The 13,350-nt window shown below is 37.7% G+C and overlaps 2 protein-coding genes across 2 annotated transcripts; both read right to left on the reverse strand.

Moving 5' to 3' along the window:
* Window positions 1-110: 110 nt before the first annotated feature.
* Window positions 111-985, reverse strand: LOC135086693 (uncharacterized). Its single transcript, XM_063981469.1, has 3 exons — window positions 860-985; window positions 578-779; window positions 111-486 (listed from the first exon to the last, which is right to left on the reverse strand). Exons 1-3 carry the CDS (start codon window positions 895-897, stop codon window positions 241-243), a joined length of 486 nt encoding a protein of 161 aa, XP_063837539.1. The 5' UTR covers window positions 898-985; the 3' UTR covers window positions 111-240.
* Window positions 986-1,221: 236 nt separating this feature from the next.
* On the reverse strand, window positions 1,222-5,721 carry LOC135086647 (uncharacterized). Its single transcript, XM_063981402.1, has 5 exons — window positions 5,524-5,721; window positions 3,103-3,330; window positions 2,547-2,682; window positions 1,838-1,965; window positions 1,222-1,439 (listed from the first exon to the last, which is right to left on the reverse strand). The coding sequence occupies exons 1-5, from the start codon at window positions 5,529-5,531 to the stop codon at window positions 1,304-1,306; spliced, it is 636 nt and encodes a 211-aa protein (XP_063837472.1). The 5' UTR covers window positions 5,532-5,721; the 3' UTR covers window positions 1,222-1,303.
* Window positions 5,722-13,350: the final 7,629 nt, after the last annotated feature.

Consider the following 13,350-nt stretch of genomic DNA (forward strand, 5'->3'; position numbering starts at 1 on the left):
TATGATTAGTAATATGTACCCAATTCAAATTCCCATTGCTACCTACCCATACATTGCTTACCAGCTTAAAGTAATAGGAGTTAAATTTTTTGATGTGTTGAATCAAAATATAACTAACTTTTCCAAAATTTTATTAGTAATTTTACTTTTGTTCAAAGTTTCTTTTCAATGAGCACAGGACAGTCGTTCACAATACCACACCAACGCCATAATCAAAAGGTAGCTTCAAATTTCACAAATTCACCACTGTGAAAGTAAGTCAAAGTCAGTTAGCCGCTGTAAAGTGAATCCCTTTTTCTTTGATTTCTTTTTTTCTTTCTCTTTTTCACTCTCTTTCGCGCTTTCGTCTTTTCCCTTCTTTTTAGAGGGTTTTGATTCTGCTTCTTTGATTTTTTGTACTTCGCAGTCCATGTCGAAAGGGCATTGATCAGCAGGGTAAATAGGCATCATGATCACAGGTACATAATTCGACTTTCCTCCTTCTTTCTGCAAAATGTATAAAAAAAATGATGTTAAATTTTCATTCTGGAGACGTAACTGGTTGATTCGTTTGAAAAAATAATATAATTATTTATACCTGGCTGTCTTTAGCACACTGACAGCAATAGCTTTGAGCTGCAGATACAGCTTTTGAATTGACTAGATGTTGAACAACAGCTTTCAGACGTTCCTCGTCTAGATTCCCTGGCTTAGTATTTTCCCATTTACCATCAGGGTTCATTTGTACAAGAACAGGAGCCGACATACCAAGGGCATCGAAACCAGGCTTTGCCAATGGTCTGAAAAGAAGATATCAAATAAATTATATCACCGTTTAAATTCACCACCTTTATTTCAACAATGCAAAACTTTGACTTACACATTGGCTAATTTTGCTAACAAATCTTTCTCGGTCATTATGATTATTATACTTGTTTTTAATATTTTCCAATAAATAAATCACACAAAATTTTCAGACAATTTTTTTAATGTTTTGACCATTTGACACAAGATTTTGAATTGTCACTTGAATATTTTTTTTCTTTCACAAAAAAAGGAATTTGTTTTTTACAGAATCTTAAAGAGTTTACATTACTAGACGTCAAGCCGGAAATAAAAATAAAAAATAAATAAATACCTAAGTATGTAATCAAATTCAAGCTTATCCATTTTATTATACCTACTCATGAACTGCGAGGACCCTATCTAAATTAAACATTTTAAAATAATACTACAAAGAAGTTAGGATTCATGATATTTATTTTTCACTATGGACTCTATAATGCTTATCATCTGATTTGAACCGAAACATTTTAATTGCACACTACCACTGTGATAGCAAGTCGAAGTCTGTATGCCTGCTGAGGAGCCAGGGCTTTGGCTTGTTCAATGGTCCTCCACCTTGCTTCAACTCTCCCTTCTTTCCTTTTTTGTCTTTCTTGCACGAATGCCATATAAATCTGAAATGGAAAATAGCCTCATAAGTTTTTGAAGTGTACAGCATTAGGACTACATGAGATAGTGTATGTTTAATATTATGTAGTTAATTTGAACTCAGAAAGTGCAAAAATAAAATATTAAATTACAGCCTGTATTCCAAAAGCAACAGTCGGCATACATACACCTTGCTGTAGTTTCAGAATGAAAATATAGATGGCGTTACTCTTTAAAATGTAAAGTACCGTATCACAAAACTAGATGGCGCAGCAAGAGGCTACAAGATGGTTTCATTATGACAACTAGATGGCGTAGCAGACTAAGAAAAAATTGTTTCAACGTAAAAACTAGATAGCGTAACAAACATTTTATGAGCCTTGCTGTCACCAAGACAATTTTATTGAATTTCCCTGTGATGTACCTTGGAGTTCTGATAGTTTGATTGTGCACTGGACACTGGAACTCCCAGTCTGGAAGCTGTAGAATGTAAATGATTTCTTCATCGTCATCTGCTTCTTTTCGTTTTTCTGCTTCTGTCTTTGCATACGGCTGTAAGAATAATAAGAGGAAGGTTAATAAATATTCTTAAAGGTAGTTTCGAGACCTACGGATTATTTATCCTGTTTTTTGAAAGGGGAAAAAGGGCGCGAAGAAGTCTTGCGGGTGACACAGTGCCGGATTTAGAGGTCTGGAGGCATCGGGGCAATAAAGGAATGAAGGCCCCAAACTGTTTTCCAAATAAAATGGTCAATTTTGTCTGCCATGTACTTATTCAATAAAACATTTCAAAGAGAGCGAAAATAATATCAAATTAAAAGTAGTTTACTAGTCAATTTGATTTTTTTTACCAAAGTCAATTGTGGGGGCCCCTCTTTTGTGGAGGCCCAGGGGCCCGGTTGCCTTCCCCTAGCCAGAATCGGTGACAGACCAAGATTCGCGCGGGCGAAGTCACGGGTAAAAGCTATACATTATACCTGATATACAGAATGTCCCAAAAAGTAGTGTCAAGCCGAAGACTATCAAAAGTCGCGGTGATTCGGGTAGCCCTAGTGATGCTCTACCTCTGCGCTTCCGCTTGACACTACTTTTTGGGACATCCTGTATATTTTATGATTACAAAGAATACTTACAAAGACGCTAGGAGCAGATATCGCCTCGCTCGGGTCCAGGAAACCGTCCAGTATCTGCTGGTTGATTTTGTACTTGCGGGCCAAGTTGAAGTGCTTCACGTCTTCTTGTGTCATGGGGAACGTGATGAGGGGGCGTCTGGAACACATACATTGTCTCTGAGGTCAAGTGGTAGTAGCAGCTGAATTTAAGACAGTGGCCCTGTGGTGTGTGGCAAAATTGGAGGCTGGATCTCGTTTCTACCTTTGGCCTGATCATCACTTTCCATTAGCTGAAATACAGGCCGCGAGCTACCCTGTGTGAACAACCGAAATGCGAAAGTAACTCTGCTTTTCTGTTTGTCTGTCTGTGTCGCTTTCACGCCTAAACCACTGAACCGATTTTAATGTTTGGCATAGAGATAGTTTGAGTCCCGGGAAAGAACATATTATGATATTTTTTATCCCGGCTTTTGAAACAGGGACGCGCGCGATAAAGTTTTTCTTTCACAGACAAAATACTACGCGGGCGAAGCCGCGGGCGGAAAGCTGGTGATGAAATAAATAGATCTATGCGTACCTGAATGGGTCCAAGTACAGCGAGCGCTGCGGCAGCTTGAAGTGCTTCTTGATGTAAGCCTCGTCGAGCAGCTGGAAGTCGCTTTGGGCCGTCCCCGCGGAGATCGGGCGCGGTTTGCCCGCGGGCCCGGGCCCGGCCTTGCCCGCGGCCGCCGCGTCGCGCGGTACGAGACATATCAGGGGCAAGCTCGACTGTGCGCCGCTGGATCCACCGGAACATGTACAACAACTGGAAAAGGAGAAAATTAAATTATTAAGTGCAAAGCTAGTAGAACTGATGGCAGCAGAGGCAGAGAGAGTTCTCGAGTGGCAACCATGGACCAACCAATCAGGCCACCCAGAAAAGGTCGCGTGTAGGTAAGCCTGAGCGGGGAACGTAGGGCCAATCGTTATGGGAATCCGTGTAGAGCCCTTTGTCCAGCTGATAATGTTCTTATAAAGTATGCAATTGGCATGACTGTGGCAGTTGTCCCCACCCAATCTCTGTGCTTTAAACGGTTGCCAAACCTGAATAACAACTTATTAAAAAAAAATGCATTCGATAAAATCCATTAGTTTCACAAAACCAGACAAAATGGCATTTTTTCAATCAAACACCCCACCACGCTCGATATTCGACAGTCCAAAGTAGTTTTTAGAAAGGCGATACTTTTTTCCGTTGTTCACTTTGCCCTTTTGAAGTGCGTCCCTAAAAAAAGTACAGATCGTCGAATGTTTTCAGTTTCAGCCGGATTTTAGTCGGGCCGTTTAACCGTGTGATACTCGACAAACCCGAGCCGTGGCTGGTGTCTCCAAATATGCGGAACACCAAACGCTGGAATGGCATAGAGGTAGAGACTAACTATAAAGGTATAGAAAGAGGTTTGCAGCGTCAACGGGTATTTATTAGAACGCTGAACGAACCGCGGTTTTTGTTCTGTCGAAAATGCATAAGGCATCGCTCATAGTGCACGTAAATAGTCTCGTGATGTTCTCTATTTGCTTGGACGAATAAATCCAAGTCTAGGTATTTGTGATTTTTTAGAATTCGAACTGACTTTTTAACATCATATTTTATTGTTTGGTTAAACTCATAGGCAGGGTGTTGCACGTTCAATATCGCTTTGTTTAGGGCAGCTTACCTAAAGCAACATTATGACTTATCGCTTGGTAATCAGTGATTTAGTGGAAGTAACTTATCAGCAGAACTGCTTTTGGTTTGTGGTCTGCAGCTTTCGACACTTAATTTAGCCAAAACCTAATCCCGAAAAACATTTGCATCTACATTGACTGAACCAACTGGTGTTTCCGTACGAGCATGTCTTATTGATTTCAACGGCATGCAATTTAGCTCAAGCATAGATGCAAGATTCCAATTTGCATCTAGAATATGCACCCAAATCGCAAGCTGTGCTTTCGATTAATTACGATTTTCTATTGAAATGTGATATTAGATCTAAGATTTGATACGCATTTTCTTTCTGACCGTACCGCTAATTGGTTAATTTTGTAGCTGAACTTTAGGCTAATATTTTTTTAAATAAACAAGTTGAAAAAATCGAACTTCCTAAGGCGGGAATTGAACCCACGATTAAGCAGTTCGATTTTTTCAAGTTGTTCATTTAAAAATTTACTTAGTTTTAGAATCTCAAACTAAAAAGAAAAAAGGAGCTTTTTAAGGAACTTCTTCTGGCAGTATCGAATTTAATAAGGTCATTTTACTAAATTGTCTTTCTGATACGGAGGGTAGTATTTAACTTATTAAACTCTAGAATATAATCTAGCTAAATGCGTTGGATTAGCAATATTCGTAGGGGAAGTAAGTACATTCAGGATGTATTCTAATATCGGAGGTAATAGGTAATAACAGCCTGGAAATGTACGCATGAAGAGAGTTGTTCCTTTGAATGGTCGCATGAGTGAGTAGAAGCTTCGAAGCATATACTGGCTTAGATCTCAACTATGGCTACATAATATAGTTATTAGGCTGAACACTATTTCGAACCTTAATGACATTACATGAAACTGGTGTTCATAAAATTAGGTTTGTTGGTGAATTTAAGTATCGTGGCCCTTTGTCTATTATTAACTTATTTAACTTATATTATGAACACCAAGCTGATATTTATATTGAAATCGTACCAGTACCGTGGCAAGTTAAAGGGTGAGAGGTTCCGGGTTTGATTCGCGTTCAAGTTATATTGAACCTTTGTATGAACGGAAATCGTCTCCGGTTAGCCTATACTAACTGCTTTAAGAGCATGACCATTGACCATACAGAAGTGTAGGTATATCTTAATTGATATAAACAAAGGTGCTACCAATATAGTGGCGACAGTAGGTAAGTGTGTCATTTTCATCTATATGATCAGCAAAATCAAGCAAAATCGCTATAAATGCTACAAATTAAGGTAATAATACTGTAATTGACGTAATACCATACCTTGCCATTTTGCACCAATAGTGTATCTGCTTCCAGATAAAGATAAGTATGCTTAGTTTACTAGGGTATTACCATTTTTTTAATAGGTTTTTTGTGAATTTTATTACAAATAAAACATTTTAAATTTTGATTTTTTGATGAAACGTCAGATGCTTTTAAAGTCTGACGTTTCACTATTTTGTTTCGACGTCAGCTGGAGACGAATTTAGTTTTTTATGTCCTTTAGTCGTCATTCAAATAGTGCAGATCACAAGTAGGTTCTAAGCAACGCGTAACTTATAAATTATATAAATAGAGAGAGTTTGGAATTGGTTGAAATAAATAAATTACCTATAGAAGATAACATTTAATTCTTCCTTCGGTAAAACTGTTCACACTTCGCTGAAGCAATAATTTAATTATTCACGAGGATGAATTTGATTTACTGATTGCCTCCACTTAACACCAGCGATTGGCATTTATTACTTTTAATCCCTTTCAACAAAATGCAATCTTGGTACGAGTAGTAGCGTGTTGTATCTATTGACTCAAAAATTACAAATAAAGGGCACGAGAGCAAATAGCTGAGTTATTACGCGGTATTTTATTGTGCGATTTGCTGAGGGATATTGGCCCTATGGGAGTAGTTATTAGGGTGATGGCAGATCATCGCCGGAGGGACGGAGGAACACGTTTCTGCCACGTGTCGACTCTTTGCACGGAGGAACGATTCGGAGTTCGCTGTTTAAATAAAACGGATAGTGTAGGGGATGTGAGTAGACGCAAAATATGTTTCTTTTTTTTTCTTTTTTTTTTCATTTATTTTTGCAAATAGGCTTTAAAAAAGCGCTTTTACACGTCCCAATATTAACCCTACCACTGCTTCGGGACAATAAATGGGCCAGTGCTGAGAAGAAGCAGCGCAAGAAACTCAGTCACTATTGTCAGCCTCCTTTTCAAGGTTTTACAGTCTTTAAAATATACAAATTATAGTCATAAGTATTGATGCGAGCTAGGTAGTTAAACATTCCAAACATTTTTATCTTTTATATGTATAATCATCAACTTTATAGTAGTAAAAAACAGTAAACTTTTAAGCAAATTGTCCTCCAGGTTGTTTGGAAGAGATCGTTCGTTCGTTTCAGCCAAATGACGTCCACTGCTGGGCTAAGGCCTCCCCCAAGGCTTTCCATAACAACCGGTCCTGCGCTGCCCGCATCCAGGTTCTTCCCGTGACCTTCACCGGATCGTCGGTCCACCTAGTGGAGGGCCTGCCCACGCTACGTCCACTCGATTGGAAGAGATCGCTTTTTTGCAATAAGACCGTCTAAATTACACCGTCTATTTTATTTATTTCTTTGCTTTTTGTATGGTACTTCTACCCTTCTATCTATTTGCCCTTCTCTAGTCAAGCTTTCTTATAAACTTTGTAAAGGCATTTTGCCAAAAGCTCCTGCGCTTAAAAACTAATTTACAGTATTTTATAGCTTTTCTGAACAAGATTTTAGTGAGGAAAGTAAAATCGTAAAGAGCGGTATTACTCATATAAGACCTCCTACATACTTCTAACGCCAAAGGACTATTTTATAGCTGGCACCATTTGGCTAGAGTTTGCGATTTGCGTGCCGTGTTATTATACCTCATAGTACTAATAGTTAGCAAAAAGGAATCTTTAAAAACTATTATTGTGAACTAGCTTTTGCCCGCAGCATCACCCGCGTGAAACTCAGTTTGTCACAGGTATTCACAGATTATAGCCTATATTTAATATTCTTATTATAATTAAATAGTCTGAGTTAAAACATTAATACTGTAAACTTTCATCAAAGTCCGTTCAGTAGTTTTTGCGTGAAGGGCAACAAACATTTATACGAGTACATCCAGACATCTAAACAAACTTTCGCATTATAATATTAGTAGGATGTTAAATGGTTTATCGCAATTTGACTTGTAAAAAACACAACCCTCCTCCTGGTGTAGTCGGGTAAAAAGTCTCTCGCCCGTTTTCACCCTCAAACTCTAATTTTTAAGTGATCCCTATGTGTTACCATAGGGGTCACTTAAAAATTAGGGATTGATGGTGAAAACGGGCATCTGTCCCCTTGCCTACCTCCGTCGTGGGGTTCTCTCGCCTCTAGCTACGGCATTATTACTTTCTTGCTGCAGCCAACTGCAGCTTCAAAGCCGAGTCAAAGACATTGCATGTTGCGACTTGGCCGAACTTAACTTTTACCGTCTCACTGGAGCGGACATGTTTACACGATAACGAGTTAAGTTAAAGCTAAATAAGTATATATAACTCAAAGATGACTGACTGACTGACTGACATAGTGATCTATCAACGCACAGCCCAAACTACTGGACGGATCGGGCTGAAATTTACCATGCAGGTAGATGTTATGACGTAGGCATCCGTTAAGAAAGAATTTTACGAAACTCCACCCCTAAAGGGGTAAAACGAGATCCACGCGTACTAAGTCGCGAGCGGCCGCTAGTGTGATATAAGTTAGTAGTGAAAAGGATCGTATTCTGAAATCACGCCCAAAACGCGACCAAAACTTCAGTTTGAATCTAAGCCTTAGGTTGCTTTTGTGATTTTTTCAAATTGAAGATAAAAACTTATTTCACCAAAAACATTTTCACATAAAAATTATACCAACCGAATTGAGAACCTCCTCCTTTAGTTGAAGTCGGTTAAAAATGTTTTCTTAGCTTAGAGACCAAATGGCTCACACTGTCTAAAAGGTATTTCATGTATAGCTAATCTACACTTTACACGCCCTAACTCTAGAATCTCTTACTTAAACCACTCTACACCTTATCTATACTATCTATACTATCTATACTATCTATACTATCTATACTAATATTATAAATGCGAAAGTAACTCTGTCTGTATGTCTTGCTTTCACGCCTAAATCACTGAACCGATTTTGATGAAATTTGGCATAAAGATAGTTTGAGTCCCGGGAAAGAACATAGGATAGTTTTTATCCCGGTTTTTGAAACAGGGACGCGCGCGATAAAGTTTTTCTGTGACAGACAAAATTCAACGCGGGCGAAGCCGCGGGCGGAAAGCTAGTTCAAAATATGTGGCTTGGAATTGGCATTTAATACTACTTTATACATCGTTTCAGAATTAAATCCAACATTGTTTTTACACCGAAATTATGTCTGAATAAGTATTTCCAAGCGAACTTGTGCAAGAATTCGAAACAATTTAACACGGATTGGAGGCGTATGTGAATTGCATTGTACCTAGATAATGTTTTAAAAATACACCCATTGCGTTCTCCATTTCTCAGAGAAGATTATTAATTTACTTATTAAAATTACGCAATTAACGCAGAGCGAGCTTCTACGAATGACATGAGTGCTACGACTGGGTGAACGAAACAATCGTAGAATGTACTCTACATTGGGTCGAATACTGGAAATTGTAATAGTCGAGATATTGCTTAAAACAATACGCGTAATAAGGGAGTGCAGGATTTTGGGATTCAATTAAACACTTCTCGATAGCTATTTAATACTTATCTAGCATTTGAAACATGTAGGGGACTGAGGAGAGTTGTAACAGAGAAGAGTTGTGACATTAATACTGTGGTTAATACTGGGACGTGTGAAAGTGCTTTTTAAAGCCTATTTGCAGAAATAAATGAGTTTTATGAGTTTTTATTGACGATTTATAGAAACTTAATTAATTGTTATCAGCGAGCTCGCAACAGAGCGTATTTTTTAGCTCGAGACTTGAACTAAAAAAAGCATTTCAAACTAATACACATTTCTTTTAATTTGATTTTCGATGACTGACAAATCCATGATTCTATTACAAAAAAATCTTTGTCCGTCGGTGATATAATTCTATCAGCGTCAACAAAGCTACATTATCTAAGTGGTCCTAAATTACCTACTGCCTGACAATAAAAAAAAAAACCCTTATTTGTATGTTGCTCTGTTGATCTCTGTAGCACCTAGTAATAAACTACTTAGTAAAACTGCTTCTATGCTGTTTTATTGCTACGTTAACAAACAACTGCGAAGCAATCGGTGTCGACTGTCGAGATTTCCAAGAAAACGTGTAATAGAAGAAAAAATCTGCTTTCGATATTGGTATCCACTAGACTGAGAAAATCCATTTTCCATTTCGAAATGAAATTGGAATGAATTATCTGATTAACCACATACACCGCGATCAGTGAAAGAAAATCTTAGGCTGAGTTGCACCATCTTATTTTAACAATGACAAACGTCAAAAATCTGTCACACTCCATACAAAAAACACCGGTTATCGTTACAGTCACGGTCAAAGTTTGGTGGTGCAACTCAGCCTTAAAAAACGTCCTTTTTAACACTCAAGAGAAGGCCAGACATATTACTATCTCATTTCTCAAAATAAGACAGTTATATGTCTGGCCTTAATAAAACGTGATAAAGCGTTTTAAGATAAAACTACAATTGTTTTGAAATAATCAAAATACCTTGGCTGTCATTTTCAGCCCAACAAAAGCCTACAAAAACAACGGTAATGTTCGCCTCATCTGCTCCTACTTACCGATATTCCTCGGATTTGTTTACAAGCGCTCGGATATCCCGCACCTGCAAGTGTCGTCTATAGCGATCAAACAGCGCTTACTGGCATAATCGTGTTTTTCTTTTACCACCCTTTTGGCATACAATAATAGGGTAGAGAAGGCTCGCTATTAGGTACATACTATCGCCCGTATTCACAAACGATGTGTAAATGAAGCAGCTAATCGAACGCTGAATAAAGCTCTGTGATTGGTTCATGTGTCATCCTGTGCGTCCACGCGCACTGTGACAGTTCGTAGTAATGTTTGTGAATACGGGCGTAACTTCTTCAGGTAGTGTAAATCGCAATACAAAATGTACTTTTACATTGATAGCTCCGAAAAGCTTTTATACGAGTAGGTACGTTAGCTATTGTATTCTGGGCTAAGGATTCTAGGCTAAGGCATAATGATGACCTTGTCTTCAGCAGTGTTCATTAGGTTAAGATGATTTAAAATATTTTCTGACTCTATATTTTCCTAAAAACCTACCACACTTCCCCTAAACTGAATGGAAAGCTAGTTTCAAATAAAATGGAATCATTTGTGCATTTAGAGAGCTTTCAGTTAAGCGCGTCTACTGCTTTCCTCTGTGAGTGTGTAATGCTATACGTATTCTGAAACTTGGCAATCGCTTAGCATTTTGTCTATTTGACCCGGTTAATGTTTGTCGACGATATACTTTTATGTAATGCGATTTGGAGAGACTTGACGACGGTTGGTAAAACTTTTCAACCCGCGATTTTATGCTGATGGCTGAATCAAAAAGATTTTACGTCGTCTTTTTAAAAGACTAAGAAAATGTAAGTAGTCTTTATTCCTCCAGTTTCCTTTAATAATACCTACTTTAAATTATTTCCAGTTGTAAATAGTTGATGAATAATCACTCTTCAGTATAAATGGCAATTGATTATATAGGTTACGCAGTCGCTAGCGAGCACACCTAACGTAAACTCATGGTAAGCACGCTGCATTTTGTAAATAACTGTACTTTTCTTTCACAGAGAAAATGAAAAATCCTGAAACTCCTTCATCGAAGATTCTTTTTGAGATTGGTCCATCTGCTTTTAATTAGAAAAATCTTTGTTAGGATATCAAAGACCATTCTTACACACAAATGGGCCACATACCTACTGTGTTAAAATGTCAAATAAAAATTGGGAAAGGGGTCTTTTTTCGTCACTGTGATTAACATAACATAACTGTTCTTCTATAATATTGTCAAAATTCCTCAGCTTCCAACTTCTCCTATTGTCAATGTGAGTTTATAGACTACCTAAACGTTAAGTATTTTTGTTTGTTTACTTTCAGCTTTAAGTCCAGAAGCTAATTTACATATTTTCAGGCGTAAAAAAATGACATTAAATGTACGACTTATTGTGCAGCGCCCCTAGCGGCTACTTTCAAGAAATAAAATCTTCATAGATTTTTTGATGCACTCGCTAGCGAGCACATTTAACGTAAACTCATGGTAGGCACATAGGAGTCAGTTCAAAAGAGTATTTATGACACACGCTGCTTACTCCATACGGCTATTAACAATAGACATGTCCTTCCACTTTATTTTGCCTGCAAGCCGTGATAATTTAATTATACAAAGGTATCATATGACTGAGGTCCGATTATGCACGGCGATCCGTCACAGGGTAACGCGGCGCGTTATACGCCTCGTTCGCCGCGTACGCAGCCTGACGGCCAATTGGAGACACGCAAGTGCACGGTACAGTCGCACGAAAAATTTGAATATTTACAACTTTTTTGCAAATGAACAGGAAGATAAATATTAAATATTGTGAATAAGATTAGTGTATTCGCAATTCACAAAATAAAAAAAAAACTTTGTTTTATTTATTTTACTAGTTTTGAAAGTACAGTAATGGTAAATTATAATCAGTTTACATTTTTCAATTGAAACAAAGTATCGGTGTCACCTAGTCTACAAACATCTTCAAAAATCAGTGAACGCAACTTTTACAGGCACAGGTTGATTGATTTGTAATTACAAATATTTCACATCTGTTGTGATTGAATAATTTGAATAATCAAATCATTTGTTGTGTATGTTGCTGATATTTGCAGTAGTGGTAATTAATAAATGGTAATAGCGCAGACATACGAACTTCGTAGCACCACTGAATACTTCGTAGCACTAACGTTTAACTCAAGCTTTTAATAATAATAAATAATTTATTGTTCTAATTGTGGTACATAAAGTTCGAGTCAATTCATAAAGCTTCTCACAAAAAATAAAATAGCACAGGCAAAAATATTTATGATCATCACCATCATTTCAGCCATACCTAGGACGTCCACTGCTGAACACGGGCCTCCCCAATGCTTTCCATGTTGATCGGCAAAAATATTATGAGACATGTAAAGGCACAATTTAATTATTTATTTCTTTATTGTCTTTTCCTTAAACGACGATTTGTAACTATTATTTTAAAGTCTGAATAAACAAAATGTTTTACAAGTGTGCGCGACTGTACACGTACCGTGACGCATTATTAGCGGATTGTACAAATATTTAGGGCGCCGCTGACTACAGGCCCGGAGCCCTAGCTGTTTGTCACATCCTAACACGGCGTTTCAAACTTCCTCTATTGTATTGCCAGTGTAATCAAAGCATCAGGTTTTGCACGTTGATCAACAAGGGATGAAATACTAATACCACTCTCGAGGGTTCTGAACAGTACTGGAATGAAAAGGTAAAAATACACAATTAATTTATTTTCTTTAGGCTTAAAAGAGCACATTAAGCTTACCGTGGCTATCATTATCATTATCTCATTGTGGAACAGTTCTTCGGTTCCTATTTCTTTAGATTTAACGAAAGTTGCTAACTTTTTGTTATTTTTTACAATACAGAATGTTAGGGCCAATATTTCACCGGTTACACTACATTTTAAAATATTTATCTGGCAGATGTGAGTAGCGCTCTCTTAGAGACCATACAACATATTTTGAAGTTAAAATATTTTGTAGTTCATCTGATTTTCTTCTTTTGCTTAAAAGTCGCCTAACAGGAACTAGATCATGTGATGCGTGGTGAAACAGTTAGCCTTGTAATTTTTGTCAAATTAAATGATTAATAAAACGTAAATATATCCCCTTCCCCTCCTAATTCCGCCACAGAGATGCGCCAGGCTGCAATATGCACCCGCGTCACGCTGGGGACGCGTTGGCGACAGGTGGACCGGGCTAATGTGTCCATAGTTTTAGGATTCTTGAGACAAATATCATATCACATTACTTCCTAAGAGCCAAAGCACACGAT

The sequence above is a fragment of the Ostrinia nubilalis genome, chromosome Z (assembly GCF_963855985.1).
Source record: "Ostrinia nubilalis chromosome Z, ilOstNubi1.1, whole genome shotgun sequence".
NCBI classification, from domain to species: Eukaryota; Metazoa; Arthropoda; class Insecta; order Lepidoptera; family Crambidae; genus Ostrinia; species Ostrinia nubilalis.

Excerpts from the sequence above, each read along its gene's own strand:
- LOC135086693 (XM_063981469.1), bottom strand. The coding sequence starts at position 897 with ATGACCGAGAAAGATTTGTTAGCAAAATTAGCCAATGT. Across the intron at positions 780-859 it reads TTAGCAAAATTAGCCAATGT|ACCATTGGCAAAGCCTGGTT; the intron begins GTAAGTCAAAGT and ends TCTTCTTTTCAG. Across the intron at positions 487-577 it reads AGTGTGCTAAAGACAGCCAG|AAAGAAGGAGGAAAGTCGAA; the intron begins GTATAAATAATT and ends TACATTTTGCAG.
- LOC135086647 (XM_063981402.1), bottom strand. Across the intron at positions 1,966-2,546 it reads TATCTGCTCCTAGCGTCTTT|CCGTATGCAAAGACAGAAGC; the intron begins GTAAGTATTCTT and ends TTATTCTTACAG. Across the intron at positions 1,440-1,837 it reads CAAACTATCAGAACTCCAAG|ATTTATATGGCATTCGTGCA; the intron begins GTACATCACAGG and ends TTTCCATTTCAG.